The sequence below is a fragment of the Ischnura elegans genome, chromosome X, assembly GCF_921293095.1.
Source record: "Ischnura elegans chromosome X, ioIscEleg1.1, whole genome shotgun sequence".
Lineage (NCBI taxonomy): Eukaryota > Metazoa > Arthropoda > Insecta > Odonata > Coenagrionidae > Ischnura > Ischnura elegans.
In genome coordinates, this window is record NC_060259.1 from 37,424,114 (window position 1) to 37,451,152 (window position 27,039).

At 36.9% G+C, this 27,039-nt stretch overlaps 1 protein-coding gene across 1 annotated transcript in view; it reads right to left on the reverse strand.

Annotated features, from left to right (window-relative positions):
* Positions 1-27,039, reverse strand: part of LOC124171311 (Down syndrome cell adhesion molecule-like protein Dscam2) — a 436,269-nt gene that overhangs the window by 74,950 nt on the left and 334,280 nt on the right. Inside the window, exon 2 of the mRNA XM_046550458.1 lies at positions 7,602-7,925. Within this exon, the coding sequence (XP_046406414.1) occupies positions 7,602-7,925 (324 nt within the window). The remainder of the gene's footprint in view (positions 1-7,601; positions 7,926-27,039) is intronic.

Here is a 27,039-nt window from a genome sequence, read left to right on the forward strand (position 1 = left end):
AGGCAATTGACATAAAATAGAAATGCATAAATACTTTTTACTGTCCTTATCTATAATATTAGTTTCTGTTTCATATACAAGGCATGGACCAAGATAATATTCATCATCATACCATATTTACTCCGCTAAACCTTAGAATACATTCTTTCCTTATTGGTCTGCTCATTTCGTTTGATAACATCCAGCCCGATTTTTTACCGCAATTTCCCTTGCGTTGTTTAACACAAACCTATTTCCCGGAATAATCGAGGAAAGGAATTTTGTTAGAACCCATTAATTTTCATTTTGAAGCACGTTCAAAATATTTTCCCCTAAAAAGAAGGTAGAAATGCTCAACTTATGTTCAGTACGTTGTATTACACTTTTAACTAACTGGTGATTGACTGAACCACTCTCAGTTTTGCATTACTGGCAACCAAAACAACCGGCTGGGGAAAGCACCACAAGAAATGTTTTAGGCTCAATCAGATTTAATAACGAGTGACAAGGATTTCCTCTATTAGTTCCAAGTTTTTTTTTACAATCACGCCCTCAAGGGTTTCCTCAGCTTGTCGCGGACAATATGCCGATGGTCAATAACTTTCCGGCCGGCTTAATTGAATCTTCAAGCCAATGTGGAAAGCGCTCGACCTTTTCGTGTTTGTGTAATTAACGGATGGAATTTTAGGGAATTCGGGTCGGGGCTGAAAGATATCTGGCGTCGGGTGAAAGGTCTATTTGCGGGGGAGGAGGAAGATGCAAGAAAGGCGGGATCCGGCCACGATAGCACATGAGTAGGGCGTGCAGCCAACTCTCCGAGGGAAATATGGCCTAACAAAAAATATTTATCGTTGAAGAAAATTATTTCCCCCATGCACTCTGGTGCATCCTGCATTGGCCGTTAGTCAAAAGGAGAGACACAATAACGTTATTTAAGTATTTTTTCCTGGCAAGGAATGCTGAGGCAACGTATTGTGGGAAGGTGGTACTTAAATAATGTACTATTTAAAAAAATTAGGCTTGTCATTAATCAGTCGTGTTCGGAAAAGGAAGAGTTTTTCTAACATTTTTAAAGAAAGAGTCCAATGGATCATAGCAAAAGTATGAAACCAACTCAGGGTGGTATTTTCTGAAAGCGATTGCAGGGAGAAATAATGTGTAATTGATATCATCTTTCAAAGGTGAATAAGTTTTCAAATTATTAATTAAAAAGTACCGACTACACGTATGTACCGTCTGTATCTATATTATCCCTCTCTACCTACCGAACTTTAGAATTTTTTTTTCAGGTTTCAACGTCGCGTCAGCCAAGAATCTCACATTTAGCACTATTTAAAAACATTTTAAACACAAATGGAAATCCTAAGATCCGGCGTTTCCCTTACCTATCTAGAAATGTTAAGTGAATAAATAATTGTAGAATATATGATGGATTTCTCACCGCGGTAATTTCAAGAGAGGCGTAATTAAAATTTCACAACTCAGAAGGAGAAGAAGAAAAGAAAACGTCGATTTGACATAACAGATACAGTGCTTGAATACTCATTATGAAAATTAGGAAAATGTGTTTTCATAACATCTATCGTTCATATCAACCCATATCACCCACTTTCAAACAGGTGAAACGTTATTTATTACATTCTGTTATAACAACAACAGAATATACCTCCAATAGCAGGAAAACTCAAGCAATTAGCCCAATAGATAATTAGGTTATAAATACCTTGCTATTTATGGAAACATAATTAAATTACTGTCCCGTTTTTAGCAACCATATCGGAGATGATGAAAATGAAATTCATGCAATACAGCTATGAATCTTCATCATATTATTAATTAGATAAATACGATTTAAGTTAGCCAAAGGTGTGGATGGAATTTAAATACATAAGAAATATGATAAACATAGTTAAAAGTATTTAAATATTTAAGTGTACATTTGACTTCAAATATGGCTATACTTACAATTAGTGAGAAAAAATAAAAAAACAAAGAAATATCCATAATGCGTGAAATAACATCAAAGGGAAAACTATGATAATTGTACAGCAAAAATGAACCCGGAAAATACTTACTACGCATTTAAAAACATAAAAAAATCTCGCTTCACAGTAGAGGAAATTGCTGGAATTTACACTGCAAAATGAATAGCTAGATTTTTTGGAATTTTCATGCCCACATTCCATCGTCAGTTTTCGAAACAAATAATTTCAAAATCCAATAGAACATCGATGAAATTGTTTCCTCGTTAAATGCCTGATCCTCTTCTGGAATTTTCAATTGAAACCCGTAGCTATTTAGCACGAAAGAGATCGGTCAACATAAAAATAAATATATTCCAAATTACTGTAAAAATATGAGCTCTCAAATTTAGGGAAATCGGTAAAAGAATGTCAAATAATAGCCTCGGATTGTAGCGATCCCGGCTCGATTGAATCAGAATTTGTTTAGAAGAAAATGAATGCCCTGCTTAGTAATATTAATTCAAAACGTTAGAGTTAGTAAAGTGAAGTATTGGCTTATTCCGCGTTATAAAATATATTCTGTGAATATTTTCCTTCCGAATAAGTGCTAAATATAACTGTCCATTTAAAACCGCTGTCGAAAGTAATAGGAATTATTTGAATTTTGGCCCCCGTTGCGTTGGATATAAGTATGCCACTGTATGCGAAGAAATACTAGTCTCATCTTATACCGGGGATAACGGCAAAGAAGAAACGGAAGGAACAGTAGTGGAAGCTCTCTCCTAAAGAAATAGAATCTCGTTTGGCTTTTTTAGAATGTGAATCTACGACTATCGGAGTATCATCACCCCTCACCAATTCAAAAGATGAGATATTTTCGATTCAAGTTTGCTCAAATATAAGTAAATCCTCGTTTTCCTTTGAACGCCGGTTAGGAATCAAAATTAAACTTATGGTATCTGCCCTTGGAAAGGAAATTGAGATCAGCGATTAATATGAAACATAATACCTTAATCTAGTTCTCATTCAAATGTACGAATTATGAGTGATAGTGAAGCACTATATTCATTGAAATTTTTTTTAGACTTACATTAAAAATAAAATTCGGTTTTACTTAAGGAAACTCTTACATATTTTTCTTCAAATTTGAAGAATGACTTTTAATTTTACTTTAAAGACTAAATAAGTCGCCAAAAATAAATATAAAAATAGTTAAAGCATAAAAAATGTAGATAGTTATGTGGGTTGGGTTAAAAAGCGGAGATGAAAATTATATCCATCACGTTACGAATATCAGGAGTAGTATTACCTACAAGTTATCTTAGTTTTTAATGTTGCATACTTTTCTATTTGTTATTTTTTAAGCACTAATGTGAGGAACCCAGACATTTTTAAAAGTTATTTGACCATGGATGGGATTTTTTCGTAGACTTGCAAAGCTGTTCCTTAAAAGCATACTTTGTTTTTAGCTAAGGTATTTAAACTTACTGGATACATAATAAATTTATTAAAATGGGCATGTTAATGCAGAAATTAGTTTCATCTGAATATTTGGTTGATCAGTAAAATCAGGTTGAAATATTTTTATAGAAAATATAGGGGGCTGATCCCCACGATATAGAAACTGGTTGTTTTTTTTCCAATATGAATCCATGAATTAACCTCTATAACCCCATGAATGTTCTAATTTAAGTTTCATTTCCTGCGGTACTTGCTTGATAGGAAGAATAAATAAGCTTTTGATGCTTGCCCTATTACGAGAAAACAAAAAAACAGAAGTTTACGATAGATTTGCCGGAAAAGATGGATTGGAATGGATGTAGGAACCATGATGTCCAAAAATTTTCATTGGATTCTCTACAGATTGCAAGTCAGCTCGAGTTTTTGCTTGATTATAAAGTCATGCCTCTTCAATACAATATAATTGAAAATTGGTGATAAAGGGTATAGACCTTGAGTATGGGGAAATAAACGGAAAAATGGCCACTGGTATGGTAACTGCTCGGTCGGACCATGCGTGGCAATAGGGTAGTTTCCTTCATCAAAGAAAACGAAAGGTATTGATTGCGATTCGTTACCCTCCATTAGTTTATTCATAATATACAAATTATTTGGTTTTAGAAATACCGGTTTAGACGAATGGCAATGGTCAATTTTATCCTCATTTGAAAAAGGCCAGATTGGTGCCCATACGATGCCACTCCACGTGACGTCAGAGGGACCTAGTTTCTATACGAGTAGATAGGAGTTTTACATCGTCTGAGATTACCAAAGCATGCATGAGGAACAGAGCTCAGGGAAACATTTCTTAATAATCACCTATTAAAACTGGCTAAGGTCGGAAAGTTTCCTTCGTTTGATAGGGTATTAACAATCCTTATTTAAGCCAAGCGCTTCCTACTAGCTGGGTATTCTGCTACCTGCTAGCAGCCTGCATCGTAGCGGCACTCAAAGCCGTACACCAAGGTGGCCTCACATGGCGGCAGCGGGAACCAGAATGACGTCAAAAGGGCTTTTCCCAGCATCTATACTTAGCCGTCGCGGTTTAGCGCGCTTGAAAATTTTTAATTTTCATTTAATCGCGAAAAATATACATCGTGATTTAAAAATCTAGAAGCGTGAAATACGTACTCCAGGAGTATTCATATTTCGACTTTGGCAACAAAAATTAATAGGAGACCACCCTCTTTTCTGCGTATTCGATTTTTATCATGTGATCCTCGTAAAATAACGTATGGAAAGTGCAAGCTTCTAATCTTAAAACTCAATTCATAATTGAAATAAGCTGCTTAAAATAAGATGGCTAATTTAAACAAACGCATTGAACTTCTTGACATATCTAAATACGTGAACCAAACATAGCTTTGGCTACAACGCATGGGGATTTGGAATATTCTGTTTGTTTTTAATATATCCAACCTCATGTTATCAGCTTTTTCTGTTTTCCCGCTCCAGTACCAGTTGTCCTTCGCATTTGTACGTCAGTTAATTTTCATGGGGGTACTTTATGAGGGCAATACATGTGATTGTAGCAGGCCAAGATTGATTGTGACTGAAACAGGAAGAGTTCAAAGATCGGTAAGGTAATCAGGGATATCAATTTTGAAGTTTTCTTAACTGCACCATACATATTCGCAGCGAGGCTGTACCTAGTATTCATGCCGTGAGGAAGCTACCTAGCAGTTCAAATAAATAATTGTAGCGTGATTCGCATTGGAATAGCAACGAGTTTCGCAAAGCTTATGCCTGCCGTTTTACGTATCTATTTAAATAAAGCAAATGCGTAAAAAAATTAAAAACTAACTAAAGTTCTACAAAAACCGGTTTCATAAATGATGGATCGGCCCGTCCTAGACATATTTGACGAATATCATATTCATAAGAACATAGTCTTTTGAAGATTGAATAAAATATGGACCCTCGCTCCTGTTGTGAAGTCTCAATTGATCTCCGCGTAGCACAGGATAAAGATGACTAATTTGAAATGGAGGAGAATATAAATGTCTTCCTCTGCGTTTCTTTCCTCGCATTCAATGTAACTATTTCAGTGCATATTTTTTTGCTAATTTACGATTTATGGTGCCTCCGGCGTCCCCATGACAGACAAACTAGGTGGGTGCGCGCTTGCCTAATAATATCCTTCCTTTCAGATCTGCCAATCAACGATCTCTCCAAACAAGGAAAAGTCAGAGGGGATACGGGATCATGTGATTTGGGATTTCTCGTTATTATTCGTGGTCGTATTTGCATAATAAGAAAATCTGTCTCATTTATATATACTTTTGAGCTGTTAATTATTTAGAGGAAGAATCATTCCCTGTATTTCACCTTTATATTAGTCTATTTCGAGTGTTTTCTACTTTGAAGGGGTATTGCTTGTTTGAAACTTGTAATATCATTTAGACATGCTTAGGGCGTAAAGAATAAACCTGTATCATCATATGGATTTATCTTAAACATAACAACTTCGCGTTCGCGAAAACATTGAGGTGGAATTATCAAATTTATAGGTGCTGGCAAATGCTGGCATGGGATTAGCTTATACACTATGGAAATTTAAAGATGATACATTTGGTCGTACAATGTGACGGTAAAAGATCGGGTGGGCGAGAACGATGAGTCTTATTAGGAATCGAATGGAGAGAATAGCGGGTTCATGAATGTTATACTAGAACAGCGGTTCCCAACCTTTTTTCCTCCCATACCCCTCTAAATGTATATAACTAATATTGTACCGGCAAAAATTTAACGTGCACATTTTATTACATATTTTCACTGGGGGTAGGTGTTACTTTTATTTACATATACTTGTAAAAAAAGAAATTTTGTTTTAAATACCCCATATAATATGTTTACATATTTCCTGGATAAGACTTATGTTTCGAGGTTATTATTATTTCCTGGATAATTTCCTGGATTTCCACGTTAATAATATTTCCTGGATAAGCCTTGTGTTGCCAGGTTAATATTAGGGAACCTAGTGTCCGCCATTTCCGATTGTTTTCGGCGTGCCCCCAAGAGGCACGCGTGCAACCGGTAGGATACCGCTGTACCAGAAGATTCTCCAGAGCGAAGTACGGGCTGACACTGCTGTAAAAACAAAAGAGGTTTTGCGCAAATTCAAATGGGATGTGCTTCAGCCATGAATATTACGAAAGAGGATCCGCAAGTCGTCCTGTAAATGTATTGTCACCCACCACCCATTTAAATGGGTTTGCAAAAATCGCTACTCGCATCGCTGACGGACAAATTGATCCGAGTTTCACGGGGAAATAAGGTACAACTACAGGTGTTCACTGAAATTTATATACATGCTGATGTGATCTATCAAAGTTATAACTTTTAAATGCTATTCCTCGCAATTATAAGCATTGTACGACAAAATAGTGGAAAAAATGGATCGCATTGCACCCATCACCGCACCGCGGACATTTTTGAAAACAGATTGAAATGCAACAGAAGTGGAAACAGAAATCAGCCTCCTATGGAATGGAATGTGGCCCATTCAGTCCCCTTGGCTTCAAAATCCTTCGTGTAACCCGGCTCCTTCTGATTATCATCTGCTCACTGCAATAAAGAAGTGTCTTGGGCAATATCACTGACGGCGAGGAACATAAAATCACTGTGACACATTGGTTGAAATCGCAGGCTGCCGCTTCATGTGCACAAGGAATTGATAAATTGATAAAACGGTACGACAATTGCTTGAATAATGAGTGAGAATATGATGAAAAATAGAGAAGAGTCATTGTGATGGCTTGATATTTTTTCCGCTATTCCGAGGTTACTTTTCGAATTGCTTTGTAGATTTATAAGGCTTATTAGCACTGGCATTTGCATTGACGCCATAGTACTTCACGGGTACTATATTTCTAGGTCCGATAGAAGCGATAAATTAAGAGAGATGCTTTGCCAAACGGAAAGATATGGGAATTCGTTTTTCCCCCGAACCATAAAGGACTTTAATGAACGCTAGTCCCAACTTCGTTTGAGCACAAAATTTTTTTAGGTGTAAACGGCTGGTGTCCTAACACCCCCTGCCACACGCCTTTTAGGCGGCTTGCGGGGTATTATGTAGATGTAGATAATTTTTAAAAATAAAAGCACAAAATTATGCATGCAATGCGGTAGGCTTGCTCTTCGGGCTCGGACACTTGCCTGCTCGGACGCGCACGTCGCGACTCACGATGCGTCCCACCGAGTTGGATGCGACGCACTTGTACGTGGTCTGGTGCACGTCCTGGCGGTAGGTTCCGGGTCGGAAGGGCAGGAAGAGCAGGCTGCCGTTGGCCAGCGTGTCCCTCGTGTCGGGAATGCGGCGCACTGGTTTTCCCTCCTGCGTGACCCAGTGCACGGCCGGCGGAGGGCTGCCCTGCGCCGAGCAGTCGATCCGCGCACCCGTCACGTTGGCAAAGTCCACCCGCGAAGGCGGCTCCTTGATGAACGTGGGACCTTGGCTCTCTAGGAACGTGGCTTCGATCCCTGTGAGGGGGAGGAGACACATAATTAGTGATGCACCACATTGGACCACACACAGGTCCCGATAAAGAATTAGTGACCAGCTCTTTCCTTGATGGGGAGGAAAAAAAAACTGAAAAACATGGCCGAGGGCAACCCACTTGCCGATTACTCATGCCATTCGATGAAAGTCTCCCTACATCACGGCATGCACACCGGGATGACGGTGGACAATGAAATTACCACCTGTTTGACCGCAGAGCCATGCAATATGAGTCGTAAATAATAAAAAAATATCGCTTTCACTCGATAACTTTCTTTGATTAAACAATTGCATAAATGAAAGAAATTATACCCTGATGAGGTGAAGAATGCTATGAAATGACTGGTGAAAACCAAATGAACAAATTTGAGGAATTGCGAAAAAGTTGATTCAGATAACAAAAATTAGCATGAAATACAATTATGGGCAGATGGATGTTCTCTTAAGTTTTGTTGAACAGCTATTTTTGAAAGGGCGACACTTTGCACTTGCAGTAATAATCTGTGGAGGGACGTGACACATGTCGGAGACGGGAGAACGATGGCTGCATACTCTCATACGGAGAATATCTCCGAAAATTACGGCACGAACACTCGCGGACAAACCGCTTCAAAAGGGGTTCACGGGTTCGGTATTTTCTATGCTAACGTAAACCGATGAGATGTCCACGGAAGAACTGCGTCACTCCGTGTAAAGGAAGGGGGTTCTGTTGATCAAATGGGCGACAAGGTTGAGAAACGAGGTGTACCGTAGAATAGGAGAAGAAAGGGACCTGTGGGGCACTACACGTCAAAGAATGACCCAGCGGATAGGTCATGCCATAAGTCACAGTATTAACGTGAGAAATATGATGTAGGGAAAATTACGGGAAAACCCCGAGGAATGTCGAGAGATAAAACTTATGGCATATATGGATGAGCACAAGGAAGAAGAACATAAATGAAACTAAGGAACTAGTTTGGGAAAGGGCGAAACTTTGGCATGCAAAATACCAGTACTAGCATTGTAGTACTATGAATGGAATAAGTAAATTTGACGTACTCTTTACAGATGTCTACTTTGATGCTACGCATTTGGACTCCTTGGGGTCAACTGATCGAGTGATTGTTCAGTTGCCCTAATGATTGAGCCGAGGCGTCATAACGTGTTCATTACGGTAGAAAAACGACCGTTCGGATAGCATCTTCAAGTAGGTATATTTATTTTTACTGTTCCACTTTAGGGACACGTTATTTCTTTTTGAAATAGTTCTTTTACTCTAAAACAACACGATATGCCAAGATTTATATCTAGATATGGCCGCCTGCAATTAATTTTTGGCTACTTGGGCCACAGTATTCTCATATGAACACTTAATGCTTAAAAGTTACTCCATGATCATTAATTACGTAAGCCTTCCCTCTTTAAGCACGTTGAGAACTCCCGTGAATGTATATGTATAAACAAGAATTGAGGTAATAAATTATTTTCTTTATATGCGTCGCACGATTTAATATACGGTTGTTTCAGTATCTACATTTCAATAAATCTACATTAAAATGTTACATGCGTAATCTCATATACATTAAATTGCCCTACAAGTGCCTTTTAATGGTAGTGTTGTCAAATAATGCTTTCCAAGGTATGGCATAAGATAGCTATGATGATCTTATTGGGTCCAGCACTTACGCCGTACTATTGGAGCTAGTGTTATTAAACTTAAAAAAAACAGAACATACTAGGCATTTCTCCTAACCTTTGATCAGTAGACTAGATGAGCCTGGTAGGCAAATGATGTCGCTACATATAAAGTAACTGTAGCGAAAGAATACCGCAAAAATAAGATATTAGAGAATGAATGATAAATATATCAACAAAATAGTGCTTATATTTCTTTATCTTGGTAAGGCATCCCGTTATCAGGGTTTTAATGACTATCTTTGCCATCATTTCAGGGCCTGATTTTGATATTATCTAAACACAACGTCTCTTGATGACGATAGAAGACTCAGTAATCAACGTTCAGTTTCTAGAAATTTACTTTTGCGGAGAACACATACATACTATGTCAACGGAGAACAACTTGAATAGGGAATTGTATGATTCCTAAGACGTCAAGATAGCTTTATTAGGTTTCTTGCAAGTCAAGAACAACAGGCAATGGTTTCAACCTTTCAACCGTTGTTTCCAAGTTAGGTCAGATGAATACGGTGAGGAAAGCACCTTAAATGTTAACAGCATCCATTATACTGGCCTTGCTGAAAACCCACGATAGTCACATTAGCAGTGAGAATGCTATAAAATTGATTTTTAGTTTAAAAAGTTGGATGAAATTGATGTATTCAAAAGGCTTCACTTTTACTCCTTGTCGCATGTAAGTCAACTATCAATAAAATTCAAACAGTTTGGATATTCATCCGGCGATGAAACGACAAGCATAAATGGGTGTAAATGGAAAAAATCGTAATTAAGATCACGAATAATTAAAATAGTGCGTATATGATATTTTTATAAAGAAAAATTTAAGAAGAAAAGGAAGTTATTCCAACCGCACACTTAAAAAAGTTCGGTAAATTGATATATGAGTTGGGCTTGCTCCAAAAATATACGAAATAAATTTTAAGAGGCAATGTAAGAATAACAAGAGCACAACCAAGAAATAGGTCGGATGTGTTTGCTAAATTTTATTTCTGGTTTTAAAGCATTTTTTTATCGAATTTCATCCTAAATTATCTGGCTGTGTATCAGAATTAAAGGATTTACCGATAAAATCCCACATGAAACTGACAAGATGTAAGATGGCGGCCTCGTGTGCTCAAAATACAGATGTAAAAGAATATTTTGTTTCGAAATCATGGCATTTTGGCGTGCGAAGCTTGGAGAAGTTACTCTGAATGGAGGAAAAAAAAGATGCTTGCACCGATTTATTTTCTCATTTTCTTCCGTATCTACGCTCCTAACGTTCTTTTACGGCGTTTTATGACGGTCCTGATGCAGCCACGTGCTTTCTCATCTTGGCACTTAGCGATGCTTTCCCCGCATATCTATTAATCGCAAACTGGTTGGCTGCGGTCCAAAATACCCTACATGTCCCTAAAGACCGCTCCGTATCTCCTCAGCTGGCAGTACAGACGGCAATCGGGGCCGGAATAAAAACTTTGGATTCCCCAAGGGTAAAACTTTCAAACATTTTGTTGCGCCACAGTAATGCATACTGTATTCTTCCTTCCGCTTGCGAAAACAAAAAGGATGCATAGGATGGTGAGGTTTACCACGGAAGAAGCTTTGGGAATAGTTCAAGAGAAAACAGAGTTGGTTCGAGTTGTTGATACTAAATGAGGAAATCTGCAGCGTGAATGTCGTTTGGCTTGACCGGGGTTCGAACACTGATCTACCGATCTCCGCAGACGGGAAATCAGGAATTGAATTCTCAACGAATTGAATCGTATTTTTGGAAAGGACGTTATTCCTTTGGTGTTGATATCTTTGCACCCTTGTGCGACTGGAACCACAGATTACTGAATATGATTGGAATTAGCTGGGAATTTTTTTAGCAGTTTCAACTCAAATAATTTACTGAATTTTTGAATTTGACAGAATATTAAGGAGGATATCCTTTTTATAATCGCGCTGCCTATTACATTTAGCGTATTACTTGAGGACCCTGCGCCTTTATCGCGCCTTTTCATGTTAGATATAAAACACAAATTCTATCATTTTTCCTAGTAATCAACTACATTTATAGCAATATGACTTTATTACTCATGGAGCTAATACATTTAAGATATTTTTGATTTTAGTTTTCAAATTCCGTCACAATGTGTGAAAGAAGCGTGTTATTAGTATTTTATTGCAAATTAAGGGCGATATTTCTTCGATGCTGACCAAAATGTTCACAGAATCTTAAACACACATGTTTAAAGATTAAGTTGAGGGAATTTAAAACCTCCAGTTCATACGAAAACTTCTCCGGTTGTATTTTTTCCTTCAACCGGTCTAGTTAATTTAAGATTTAATCCCATATTCCTGATTGCGCGTCCACGTCCATTAATTATGTGCAAAAATAATTGTGTACAGTAATAATTGTGTGCAATAGTAATTGTGTGATGTATTCTACATTTTCCGATCATTGTAGAAAAACCTTTTTCCGGTACTAAAACATGATATCAAGATTTCGTCACTTTAAATTCCTAAATTAAATTTCCTATTTATCAGGCCTTTTATACTATCTCTTCCATTAAATGTACATTCCAATCATGGAGGTTTGAAGGCTTCAAACACCAACATTATTTCCTTTGTGGCGACTACCCTCGATACGTTTCTGCCGAGGAGTTTACTTGCCCAGGGGCATCTTTTCTCTGATACTTCACTTTTCGATATGTATACATTAATAATTTCTATCAATAAATTCGATGGATTGAACTTAGAGCACTTTACAGACGAAATATACAGCTGATTTATTGAAATGTATGGTTTTCCGATGCTTATGAATTGACAACAAAATGCCAATATAGGTAACCCGCAAACCATATGAGCTCCCTTCAAGTCTAATTTATGACTCGATGGCTATTTGCGATAGTGCCTAGTTAACCTAAGAGAGTAGCTACCGAATTACGCTTAAGGAAAAGAGGGGGCTTCAAATCGGCCAACTGCCATGCAGGCTTCCTACATCGGGAGGCCAAATTGAGCTACCTTGCGTGACTTAAGCGCGACGAATCTAAGCATGTTTTTCGCACAATTTACCACCAGTTGGATACTCCGATCGCATTAAAATTTTGTTAGATCATATTTTAGATGAATTGTAAAAAACTGGGAGGATAAAGATCATAAGTTTTCAAGCCAGAAAATAAGGGACACCCTATAAAGCGCGTCCGCGTGTAATTTTTGTTCATGCAGTACTTTGAGAATTTCTGCAAGAGTAAAGAACGCACTGTTGTAAATATTTTACGATACGTCTGACCCATGTCAAAACAAATTCGCAATATCAATGCATGCGAGCAAGAGAAAAAAGTAAATACGGAATAAATAGCCGTATTGAACCGAAATCAAGATTTCAGAATTCAAATGTTAGCTACAAAGGTCGCGACTGCTTATAATGCGGGGATGTAATGGAGAAGGTATCTCCAGAATGGAGATGGTCTCTTTAGAATAGAGAAGATAAGATGGGATTTTCAACGAAGTACTCCATGGAGAGGAGGAAATAATGAGGAACAAAAGGAAGATTTTGCCAGCTGCGACAAAGTTGAAAGAAGAAACTGAAAACCTCGTGTATAAATCGTTTAGCGTATACTTATAACAAGGGCACTACCTCGGAAAATCTCCAAACTCTGTATATCCCGTTGTAAAAAGATGCTTGGCTGTTCAAGCTCCTTCACAGGATTCTAATTTTCCTCAGGAACCTGCAATCAGCTGAATTATATTGTATACACACGGTAGATATGAAGTAAAAATTTATGTATTCCGTTAAATATTTCCGTGCTTTTAACGCACATCCTTCACCACACTATGCATATAATTTGAAATTGTCATCGGTTTCCCTACAAAGTTATCTATGCATTGTGGCTGGGACTAGTACAGGCAGATCTAATACACCCTGAGATCATTCAAAAAGTTTTCCGGCCAAAATCCAGTCAAAGTGTCGACAAGAGTCGTGGTGGAATACGCGGAAAGAATTTATTAAATCGGTGCGCCGGAGGAGTCGAAATCTTTCATAAAGATTGCATATTATCATGATCTGAATAAAATACCACTACGAGTAACACACTTATAATAAATTCTCATTTTATCAGGTTATTATATTTTTGAGTGATAATAGCCGTCGTGAAAATAATGTCCAATGTTGGTTGAAAAATAACTATAATGAACAAATATAAAATGTTCAAATTCACTGTGACGAAGCTATTTTTATCGCATTCCACCCTAAAGATGCAATATGCTGAGACTATATACAAAGAGGCCACATTAAAAGCTATATTCAAAGGAAAAACTTTGTTCTTACTGTTATTTCGCTGTCCAGAGAGATTTCTATGCCACATTAAAATTTTATAAAGTCATGGACTAAAATAACAGTAACTTTTATCCCAGAAAGTGAAGTACATTAATTTCGTCGCTAAAAATAGCCACCAAGTCTAGTATGAATGGCAAAAGCCACACTTTTGTCGAAGCACAGGTCATAATTTTCGTAGAATTCCTTCTTCCCATTAAATAACCCCTAAATGCCTGGTAAGTTAACATCATTTTCTACTTGCGTCTGTGGGAGATTTTTAGGCAAGGCGTTGATAAGATTATTCATCCCAAGGTCCTTTATGAACGAGCCATGACAGTAGAAGGCAAGGAGACCATGTCGAGCATGATAAATCTGAAAATGTGTGAAGTAAAAAGTTGTCTTCACAATCATTTTGGAGAGCTTACGTGAATAATTTCATGAGTTGAGACTTTCCTTGTACCCACGCAGGTCCATGCCAACCGTGGGAGAGGAAAATTAAACTTCGCCTGGTCGCGTCGTCTCCTCTTGAATGCAAATGGCAGTTGTAGTTGGAAAAGCGGGAATGAGTGACAGGTCTTTGTGCCTGACTTCTTGAAACATGAGGAAAGTTTAACCTCTAATGAGTTAAAAGCCGCACAAAATTGTTGGGAGCTTTCATAAACACCTTTAAAGAACTTTCCTGAACACTGTAAAGCTGGCTTTAGCAGGGAAAGCTCATTAAGCAATAACAATCAAAATCATTATATTTTTCGGGCAAAATTATACGAAAACTTCCTTCATGACAAACAGAATGGTAATTTGCAGGCACAAAACGCACTCCAAGAAAATTACAACAGCGGTACTTGAAATTTGAAATTATACAGCATAAGCTAAGGAGGTACACAACTTTGTTGCCTGAAAAAGAATTTTTCTAAAAAACTTTTCTTCCTAAAAGATGTAAGGTATTTATTTACAGTTAAGTTTTTACGTAAAACGAGATAAAAACATATTACCGGAATTTAATAACGGTATTTCCTTGCTTGTTGCAGGAGGAAGAATAACTGCATAACAAAGTAGAACTTGCTGTAGTAATATTAGACTATAAACTCTATGCTGTTCACTAGAAAATAATAAATTGAGATAATTCCCCTACTTTCTTTCCACATTACAAAAAAGTCTACTTTTCAGATTTTAATATTTTCCTTTCAAAGAATTCCTTTATTTCACCCGAAGAAAATTAAATTCTTAGTATATTTTGTTTCAAACTTACGTCTTACGTGATGATCAGAGCAAAAATAAATATCATTCTTATTCATCTACAACTGAAGGAAACGTAGTTAGTTCTTGTGTATTTCCAATAAATAGTTCCATCAGATACACTCTTATTTTTGATGTAGTGTGAATTTTTCTATACTTTTAATTATGCTATTTATGGGTCCCACGTGAAAAATGAATCAAAAGAAAGATTTTGCCTAACCGAGAGGTATAAGAAAGCATTTTTCCCTCGAAAAATAAAAGAATTTTTCTTTTTTTCTTTGCTTTTTTGTTACAGCTGGTGTTTTAATACTTTCCGCCACATGCCTATTGAGGCGGCTTGCGGAGTAGTTCATAGGTCAAGATGTAAAAATTAACACATTGTTGAAACAAGCAAAAATAATCTTATAAATCTGATTTCTAAAATAATTTATTTTAACTTTCGCTTACTATAGTGTAGTTAAGATGACAAAAATGGAGATATTTTATGCGTTGAATTGTTTCTTCCGAGAAAGATAGTGTTCTGAGTAGAGAAATTGAATCATGAATATAGTTACTTATTCAATTTTTACCGTCACCAAGTGTTGAAAATATATTTTACAATAACGAACAGCTTACCATGGGAATGAATAAAGATCATTTATTGAAATGCGTCTGTGCGGACAAGTGTAAATGGATGGAATTTATTCAATGAAAATATCCGGGAATAGGCAATTACTTTGGAAAAATTTACCTGCATAGCAAATAAAGTATACGGATTGGAAAATACAGAGCCAAGCATAAGGAATTGGGCGCGGAAAGATATTTAAATTGAGCATTAAGTGCCGAGGAGCACTTATTCTTGATATTTGATTTTTTTCCATTCCAATTATTTTGAATGATGCTTTTGAGTAGAATCAAGCAAAAGGCACGAGAAAAGCAAATTTGAACACAAAATTCACCAGGATTGGAAAGGTGAGCTATCATCAGGAGTTGCAAGGGTGCATCCAATAAACCCCCACGACGAGCCAGTTGTGTTTCTTGTGGCAGATAAGTCTCAAAGAAGGGCGTGTGTATAGCAAGAAACCAATTTGAGACCGATGCGGAGCTGGAAAGTCCGTGGTGAATACAGGAAAGAGTCAAACAGAAGACTAGCTCCGGAAACTTAGTGTGAGAGCGGTAATCCATCACCCTGTCACAGGAAAAGCAGTACAGGGGTAAAAGAGCAATATAGAGAGAAATAGTAAAATAAAACGAAATTTCTCTCCATCAGACCACAAAATGGTACTTTGAGAGCACAATAAGGAAAATGGAATGGTTTAGAATGTGAAAAATAAGTCTTTTTGTGAATATTTTAGGTATTTTAAGGTAAGTTTTCATATTGATAAAAATACGCTCACTTTTTAACTTAACAAATGATACATAATTAAGAAAAGGATGCATCGATAAAGACGTCAGTTACTTTAAAATGGAAAAGACAGGAAAATGATGTGAAACAATTAGTCACTTTAAAAATCACTATTGATGACTCTTTTAGTTATACGTATATAAATGGACTAATTACGGTAAAAGTAAATATGTAAGATTGCAGGGAATAATGATTCTAAGTTGCACCAAAATATTTTTCGGCTAAATCAAAGTGAAAGAAAACATGTGAAAAACTGACCTTCATTTCTCAATTCTTGAGTTGGTAGCATAAATTATGCCGAATTATGGTTGTTTACTATTCCTTAAAATGGGGTACAATGGATGGTATCGGTGATTTACTAAGATTTTCCCACCGCAGGCTAGAATATCAACGAAGATTATGGATCTCTTTTTGAAACATCGAACGATCTAAATGAATTGTTCGCAAATATTGATGAAATTTCATGTGAGAAATACGCGTACTCAAAATAATGTTACCTTCCTTAAAATCGCGTTACCGAGTTCCCAAATTGGGTATTCCCTAATTGCTGACCAAATACGTTACCAGTTACATTAAAAAATATCTCCTAAACTATCTTAAAACTACCACGAATGCAAGGATGAAGAACTTTGCTATTTCCACATAATATTTTATTAGCACCGACCATGGTTTCGTTACAGAGTAACATTATCAAGGTGATAATGTTACTCTGTAACGAAACCATGGTCGGTGCTAATAAAATATTATGTGGAAATAGCAAAGTTCTTCATCCTTGCATTCGTGATATTATGGATTTCCACCAAGTTACGCCCTCTACGATTAATTAATTATCTTAAAACTATTTATTTACACGTTCAAATAATGAAATGGTGACATTCAATTTAGATCATTTGGTGAACATCGTGAATTTCTCCGCCGTTAACATACGTTAGGTTGAAATTATCAGATGGGCAATCAAAGTCCCGGGTCCACTAATATTATACTAGAGCATCTCAAGCTCAAGTGTGCCATCAACTGTTGCGCTTAAAAATGAGTATTAAAGTCGCCAATCACGTCGCTCATGGTGGGGAGATTTTAAGTTTCACAGGGCTTAGAACCAAGAAAGGGAGTTTGAATCACTAGGTAGGGGTATTAACATAAATTAATTTCCGTGATGATCTAATGCAGGTGTCTCCAAAATACGGCCCGCGGGGCGGATCCGGCCCGATGAGGGCTTTCATCCGGCCCGCGCACTTGTTTCAAGTAGCGCGCGATTCTCGCTCGTTTAACTCTGTGAGACGCCGCTAGGAGCATTGCAGCGCTGTCCTGCATGTCAAAGTCGCCTTCAACTGTTCGTAAATAAGAAATATGCCACCGGATACTTCAGTAGACGTTGGTATCGAATACTTCAGTCATCGGTAAATTTGCTATCCGGCCCGCGGGGCGAATCGGAACTTGGAATGTGGACCCCATGGCCCAGTAAATTGGAGACCCCTGATGTAATGAATCGAATTCGCAACTCTTCATGGATCGTGTTAGAGTGGTGGTTGGAGTGGTTATTCAAACCCCGTGGATCATGGTTCAGATCCCGGAAGTGGTAGAGATTTTTAGTGGCTCACCGATTCCTACTAGGCTGCCGTGTGGAAGGTACCTCAAGTTCGGCACTCCCTCCTTCGGGAGGAACGTTAAGCCATTGTTTCCTGGGCACCTTTCACTTAGAATGGGCTAATATCGACGCTGGGTTTCCCTCCTCCGTTCCCTGCTCTTCCCTGCGGCGCAAAGGACAAAATATATCGGACACCTCCTCCACATACCTTCCTAACTATAAAATATTTTAAAACCCAATACATTTATGTTTATAAATTTAAATGTGACTAGTAAAAAATTTATATTCTTCTCACATGCACAAAGTTGCACATGTTTTCTTTACCTCTGGTTTTGCCTACATGGTCTTTAAGATATAGAATCCCAAATTCGTTTTGAATAAAAATAATATTGAAAACATTGAAAATAAATCGACTCTGCCCTCATCGTATCACTACAGATATTTTTGAAACCGATTAAAAAACGCACGAAGGTGCGACATAAATCAAGCTTCTACAGGGCGGACAGGGGCCTCTCCTATGTAGTCTCCCTGTAACAAAACCGTAACCAATCAGAGCAGGCATGCATGAAGTCAACGGCAAACCCCGTCCGTTGACCAGCCAACCATTGTGTATATTCCACGTGATGTGGCGTTCGATATTTTACACCTCTCTCCCGCTAAGCTCTTCCTTTCCCTATACAATGCCACTCTCCCATACACCCGGCACGATCCCAATAGCCGTGTTTCAGAAACGTAAGCGTCTTATCGAGGGAGACGTCGCTGCACAGCAGTTAATACCAAGTTTCATGGCCCGCGGGTGTGGAGTGGATGTGTGGGGATGCGGGGGAAGGAGGGGGGGAAGCGGGCTCATCCGTCGATGTGGCCTGAGTGATTGATTCTCCATTGTGGCGGAGGGGAAGGGTATTTCGCGTGGAAAGGGTTTTTCCCCGTCCGCGGGGACGAGGCGATTGAACGGAAAGATTATGCTACGACCGGGTGAACCCCCGGCTTAACTTTGACACCGTGCCTCAAACTATAAACCCTCTCACCACCCTCTACCTCCCAACCCCCGAGATTGTCCTTTCCGTTTCGCCTTCACAGCGCTATGGACCGGAGACTCGGGAAAAAGTGGGTACCGTGCACAGGTAGATACTGAAATAAAATTTCCGATTTATTACCGAGTTAGTTTCCTAGGTACATATACATTTTGCTCATTCATTTCGCCAGCGCAGCACTTCGTGTACATTTCTAAATGTCACTAAATGTTGCCGTCAAACTCAGCGTAATTCGATATCTATATTTCGTATCGGATTTTAATGAAGGGAAGATTATGGTACCACCGGTCGAACCTCCGGCTTAAATTTTACACCGTGCCTCAAACTGTAAACCCCTCTCACAACTTACTGAGATTGTTCTATCCGATTCACCTTCTCACCGTTATGGAGTCGAGACTCGGGAAAAGCGGGTAACGTGCACTGGCAGTTGCAAAAATAAGAGCCCCGAGTTATCACCAATTTTCCTAGGCACATCAACATCATCCTCGACTATTTCGGCGGTGAAAAACTTCATAAAACTATTTCATTTCACCAAAAACTGGTTTAAACACTTGTATTTTTAGATTTGTTTCTTTCCTGTTTATTTTACAAATGTTGCAATTAAACTTGGTGTATAAATGTAACTCGGGTTTAAATGAAGACGAGGGAACGGAAAAATTATGGTACTAGCGGGTGAGCCTCCAGCTTAACTTTGACAACGTTCCTCAAACTAAAAGCCCCTCTCACAACTTCTTGAGATTGTCCTTTCCATTTCGCCTTCACAGCATTATGGACCGGAGACTCGGGAAAAAGCGAGTAGTAGAAGTTGGTAGTAAAAAAGGGGCAGTCAAAGAAGAAAAAGAGTGCCTAGTATTTACCGATTTGCTCAGGTAAATCTATCTACCTTTTTCTCAGTTATTTCGCCAAAAAAACACTACATGCATCCATTTCACTTCGCCAAAAGCTGGTTTGAACATTTTCATTTCCATTTAAACATAAAACCTTTTTTTAAGCACAGTTTTAAACACGGTTTAAATACTTATTTTCTAAATTTAGTTTTCGCCTGATTATTTGCACAAATTTTTTGTTTAACTCTCTGCCAGGCCTTCAAAATTTAGGATAACGTTTTATTTTTAACGTAAGCTGCAATAAAAATGCTCCAAAAATATAATTCTTTAATATTTTATATCCCCTTTCTGATTTCCTTCGATAAGAGTTTTACCGAGAATGCTAGAAGTCCAATTTTAACATTCAAGAAAAAAAGGCTGATTAGCTTTGACAATATTTCATAGTTTTTTTCCACTAACATGCGAAACACTGAAAAGTGATATTATATTCAAGTATAGCTGTTGCTGTTTGAATATCTATATTTTAACTTGTTTTTAGGTCTCTTTTCTTTCTTGGTATCTTTTTTCAAGGCAACATAGCCGAAATTTTATTTTGTTCAATTGTTGTTCTGTAATTACAAACAAATGATGAAAAGTTAATTTATATTTTTTCGAAGCTATTTCTCTATTTATAACTGTCCATGTTACAGAGTGTGTACAGTAGCAGAATAATACAAATGCTTTTCTATTTCAATTTGAATTTGAAGCGCGCTAGTATTATTTTTCTCCGCAACACAATGTGAAGAAAAACTGCTATCTGCCGAAAACCGGAAAAATATTAATATCTCAGTAAAAATAACAATCGATTGAATTAATTAGGTTTCTTGTGATATTTATATGAACAAAAATAAAAAGAGGTTGAGATTTAGAAACCAGGACGATCATTAATATTCACTATGAAAGGTATTCTACCGGAGAAGAATTTTTGCGAAAGTCATTTGTGCATCACTGCGGTCTTTCGTCCTATAGCATCGTACCTACGCCTCCCGTTCACAGTAAGGCCTTCTGCTTTTATTCTATCCATAAATCCTATTCTCTTCACTCCTCACAAAATATCCTTCCCTATAGTACCGTTATAGGCACTCTGTCCTCCCGCACTACAGGCACTTCCTCTGTCATTTTTTTGCATTACTTTAGAAACCATAGCCGTTCCACCACAATTTAATTATGATAACTCTCTTCCTCTCGGTCTTTGCCTCAGTTGCAAAGCAGTTTCTGGGAAGCTCGTAGTTTTAGAAATTTAAAAAAGCCATTATCGATCATCATACGTCTTTTAGGGTAAATATTTAAAAAAAGTATTACAATAATAGTGTTACTTTTTATATATTTTCCTATAACGTTACTTCACTATATATTTTCCCGTGGCAATAACCTCACCAGCTTAAGAAAGAACTTTCTTCTGCCAAATTTTCAATTTATTAAAAGGTGCTGATTAGTTTCATTTTAGAATTCGCAATTTTATTTAAACCTCTGCAAGTTTTTTTACTTTTAAAAAATCTTAGTAAATTACAAAAAAAAACAATGACGTTGCAGGCCAAAAAAGTTACACTTTCCCCTGCGGAGTGAAAAATTGGGGATCTTTTTCAATTTCATGGCATGAACATGTATTGTAACATTACTGGAAAAGTTATTCCAGTGGTATAAAGTAAAAATAAAATCTCTATTGATGAATCAATTGCCTTCGGTAATGGTTCTGTTATAAGATGTTAGCTTTCAAACTCGAATCGCTTTGAATTGTAACCGTCATTCGTTCGTAGATTTCACTCGGTTTTCCCGAGATTCCCGAATGGGAACCCGTGTATACGGGTAAAGACTCCACCAATACCAAGTGATCACTGACCCATCGCTTCGATATATCTCCAGGATTGGCGGAAATGTTGATTTCCGGATCTTTGACGCGAAAAAAACTGCTGAGTCGAACGAGACCGTCCGCAAATGAACACCTAAGCGTTTGCGTCGGGTAAATAAGTCGCCGTGTACTCCCTGAGTAAGGCTTCTATCGCGAGCGATGAACAAGTGACAGTCGATGGGCGTGCAGTAGAACGAGGCACTTGTCGGGGTTGTAGAAAATGGTGAACGAGGACGCGCGAAATCTTGACGTCCCCTCTAAGTGGCGGGACGAAATACACTTCGAGGTAATTCTTAAAAAGGCTGTTTAAGTAAGCATGTGCGAAAATGTCTCGGTCCTGAGGGAATGACCACCTGTAACTCGTTGTCGACGGCGAAGGGCATTTTTCTGGTCTCGTCTAACAAGTCTCGGAGGGTAACTAATATTTTTGACCTTCTCGATCCAGGCGTATTATATGCATCGGCATTTAAATTGTTCCCACTTGGCTAAGCAAAATGTCGTTATTGAAACTAGTTCAGTGCCACCTGACCGATGAGAGCATCATATAGATGCATAATTTACAGAAATCTAACGCTAACGCTATTTATTTAACATCTAATTAACCAGAATACAGGTGGAATTCAGACAAAAAATCACGGTTGTTATATCCCGGCACTGAGGACGTTAAGGGGTTGTCGTAATTAAATAACCCTTCCAATGATATGTAAGTTATAAACAAAAATGCGCGAGTATAATAACAGAAGGACCTAAATTCCACGAAAAACCGATTCATAATTTTACAAAATTTGTTCACATGAAAATATTTCAAATACGTTAATAATCCATTGAATAGTGAGTGGAAGGTTAAAAACAACATAACTGTAAATACTGCTTGCAGAGTGCTCTGCAATATTTTGAATCGTACGTCTTTCATGCCATCTTTAGAATGTATGGTTACGATATATATTCAAGTATTCATGTGTGAAGTTCATATAAAGGGTTTTTGGCCCAGTAAGACGCTTTTTATGTGAGCTCGTTGGTTAAAAAACGCATTGCTCTTCTAAAAATGCCGGGAAATAAATAAATGGCTTTAGAATGGTAAAAATTAATAATTTCTTATATTTTTGGATATATGACTCCTATTACTCATCATAATAATGAAATAATTAACATTGAAAAAATAAGACAGTATCAAGTTTTTAAAGAATGACTCCTCACTTATATTGTCTTATGTAATGAAAAAAAAAATCAACTTTAGTCAACCTATTTTAGTAAAAAGAATTTTGTAAAAAGAAGAAAAAAGAATTGGAAAAAATGAGGATTTAACATATCAAGCCATATAGCAAGAAAGAAAATAGTGATCATACCAAGGAGTTGAATATTTAAATAGTTTCTTCGTTGAGGCTCAGTTTTCGCCTGCTGATAAATATTAGAATTTTACTTGTGGACATTATTTGTATTGGCTCGATATCCGTGAATGGTTACATTCTCAAGGAACACAAATTTCCGCTTTCATAATATAATATAATTTTCAATAAAACAATGATTTCATAATATCATTTCAATAAAATATTCAAAGGATCTCCGATGAATATTCCAAAAAAATAATTGCACACATTTATTATGTTGATTGATCTACTATAAGACCGAGTTGGCACAAAAAAGGAATAGTTCACAGCTGTAACCTTTAATAGGGTGGAATTTATTGATCGAAAATGTATGAACGAAATTATTGAATCATGCAGGAAATAAGATAATTATGGGTTGAAATTACGCTCATTCCGAGTTAATGCCTCATTGCTCTTTTATGCGCATTAAAAATTTACGCTGTCATTTTGGAATCAGTGTACACATGGCCTCGAGTGCTAATACTCTGTAACGGAAGAAGTGCTTCCATGATAAGACTTTGTGTCATCTGTCACTATAAATTACTGGTCAACATTCCAGAGTCAAAAATAGCAAATAAATCTCCATGATAGGTTGTGTTGCAATAATGTTTTATATTTTTATAATACAAAATAGCATATATTGACGCAGTTTTTGTACAAAAAATGGCCAGAAAGTACACTAGTCTAAATCACACAAATTAGTTACGAATGGAAATGAACTGCTTTATTATTCAAAATACAATACTTTAAAATGTAATTAAAGATCTTGCTTTAATAAAGCAATCCATTTTTTTCATAAATCGATTTACTAATCAAGTATATCAGCCCAATAAGGAGTGATACTAGTTGCAGAAGTGGGTTTCACTGAAAGTATGCTAAACTAGCCAGGAACTCTTCAGACTAGCATTTATCATGTATTCTTAGATAATTCTTTTATTGTAAAAATATCATGGAAATAGAACTTCAACGATAAAAAATATGCATTGAAAAAATATCAAAATAGGTAGAACTTATGATTTCTTCTCTAATCATCCCTCGAATTTCCATAGAAATTCAAATGAAAAAGAAATCGAGTGAATCTTTATATCACTTTAACAATTTAATTTTCCATCGAAAATTTTAGAAGTAATTAATGAAAGTTGGAGCTTTTAGTGAAGGGATAGGTTCATACTGGATTGATGTTATAAAATTATCATAGTCTTTGGTAATTAACCCGATATCTGTTTTTCAGATTCAATTCAGGAATCTAAAATAAAATCCTTCCAAATTCAGCGTAAGCAGAATAATGCTAAACATATTTCTTGCAAAATAATTATGTTTAAGCGCGGATTCCAATGAAAGAATCTAGTCTAGCTTTATTAAGACTTATGTACCATATTTAAGCGTTGAATGACGTGTATTTTCCGATGATAGATGGGCTTAAGTCACAATAAGGCAGCATATGCTTCGTCCTGGAATTTTGAGAATCGAGTTTATGGATACGCAGATTCGAAAATGATGATAAGAAAAGGAAGGAAAGCAAAGAAAAAATGAAACGAATGTGAGAAAAAAATAATGATTTTATTCCTGCAATGAATCGTACCAATAAAATTCAAACATGATTTCGTCTCAAGGAAGGTGCTTATGTGCCACTGATTAGTCGAATTCAATGTCGGAAAAAGTGTTTGTGAAGGGAAAATGGATAGCAGGTATGTATAAAAACATTGATCATTTGATCGCTTTGCTTCTGAATGTTTCGATTATGGGCAATCAATTTAGGGACCCTCCAGTCTTCCCCTCAATTATTGGAAAGAATCCTACTTTATACGTTTTATAGTCATAACGGATTTAATTGATCGTATTGATTTCATACCGCCAGCACACTTTCCGTATTTTAGAAAAAAAACCTTAAAAGAAAAAACCAAGAATGAAACTAAACTGAGCTAAAAATCCGATAACTAGAATGGAATCCATAAATCTCAATGGTGCTTAATTGAAAGATGCTTTTGCGAAAATTTATTACGCCTATTTAATTTAGAAAGAGCCCACATAAAACCGCAACAGTAGTAAATTACCTGTCCCGTGAAAATATTGGCCTTGAGGAAATATTGAGCAAAAGGTAATTAGGAGATGAAGCTAATGTATAAATCAATTATGTATTTCAGCTTAAAAGCACATACATTCTGTAAGAGCAAATAGGGTCTCATTTGATGCTACATAGAGAAATGTTTGATCATTTGTGAGACATTAAACTCATTGAATCTTAACTCACACTCCAAAATCTTAAGACACTCCACGTGAATGTCAAGATTAGGTTTATGCTTCGGCGATTTCATTTTGACAATTCACCGAAACGCTCGATTTATTAGAACTAATTAGATTTACGTTCATAGGAAACTAATGCACCCCTTTATTAATCATCGATTATGAATATGAGATCAACATTGGCAAAGAATCTATTTGGAATGATTGCGTATAATATACCCTGATATAATATTCAACTTAATCTTGAATTGACTAACAGGTATAGCAAATATAACTTGAAATCCATTGGGGATCGGGTTAGTGTGGTGGCTTAAGTGTTGGCTTCCCCTTACGTGGAATCGGGTTTATATTCCGGCGGTGGCAGAGAAATTTCAGGAATTGCCCAATCCCTGCTTGAATGTTGTGTGGAGAACTTTTTAAGCGTAACACTCCGTCCGTCGGAGAAGTTATGTCGTGGTCCCCTTGGCGCCTTTCGTTAAGAGCAGGCACGCCGGGTTTCCCTGCATTATCCCTTGTATACCCTTACGTCATGGCGAAAATGACCTTAGCTGTCGGTCGCCTCTTCCAAATGCCTTGAAATCAAGGCAAATGCAAGGGATAGGTTAAAGTCATACAGGGCTAAGTTTAATTGTATTGTGGCTGATTCGCAAGTTATTTTTATCTGTGATTTGTTACGATCACACAAATTACTAGGCATCATTTGGTACTTCTCTCTATATTTTCCACATTTCTCAGCTTTAATGAGAACATTAGATTCATTAAGGCTACATTAAAGACGCCAAAATACATTTAAAATGAAAATAAAATAGAATGCAAGCGGGACACACAGATCGTCAGGAACCTCTGATTTCTTAAAGGCTTTGATTTCGTCTGTTATCCTTGATGAATGGAGTGGTAATAAAGTGCATATTATGCACTAATACTGCATAAGTAATAGCGTACACTACGCCGTAAAACTAATTCCACAAAAAATTCATCAGTACTTCTGTCATACAATATGGCATCAACTACTGTGTCAGCTGTATTAGCATTCGTAATGAAAAAAATGCCACTCCTTCAAGAAGGAGTAAGAATATTGATTAAATTTCCTGGAAAAAAAATAGATTATGAATTCCATTATTTTTCGTCCGATTAAGAGTAGGAGCACTGACTAATGCATATTTTTCAACCGTCTTTTAAATGAAACTTACGAAATTTATTTCCCATACGTGAAAGATCGAAATAAACAGCTATTTATTATATTTATATTGAAGAAATCTAACTAATCGGACGAACTTGTTAAGTGATAAGCAGCCATTAATATGGGTTGGTTCGCCGGTTTAATTATGCAGCATTAATATGGTTGGTATGGTGGTTCGTTTGCTGGAGTAATCTCATGATATTCATCGTAAATTTTCATCACGTACTATGGTAACACGCTACATAGTGTACCTGGTGGAATGAAACTAAACGACGTCTCTATATATGGTCACTGAATCCAAATCAAGAAAAACACCTTGGAAGAATAATCGATTAAATAATCAGATCAATTTCAGAGGTATATTATTTGGGATATAGGTAAATAG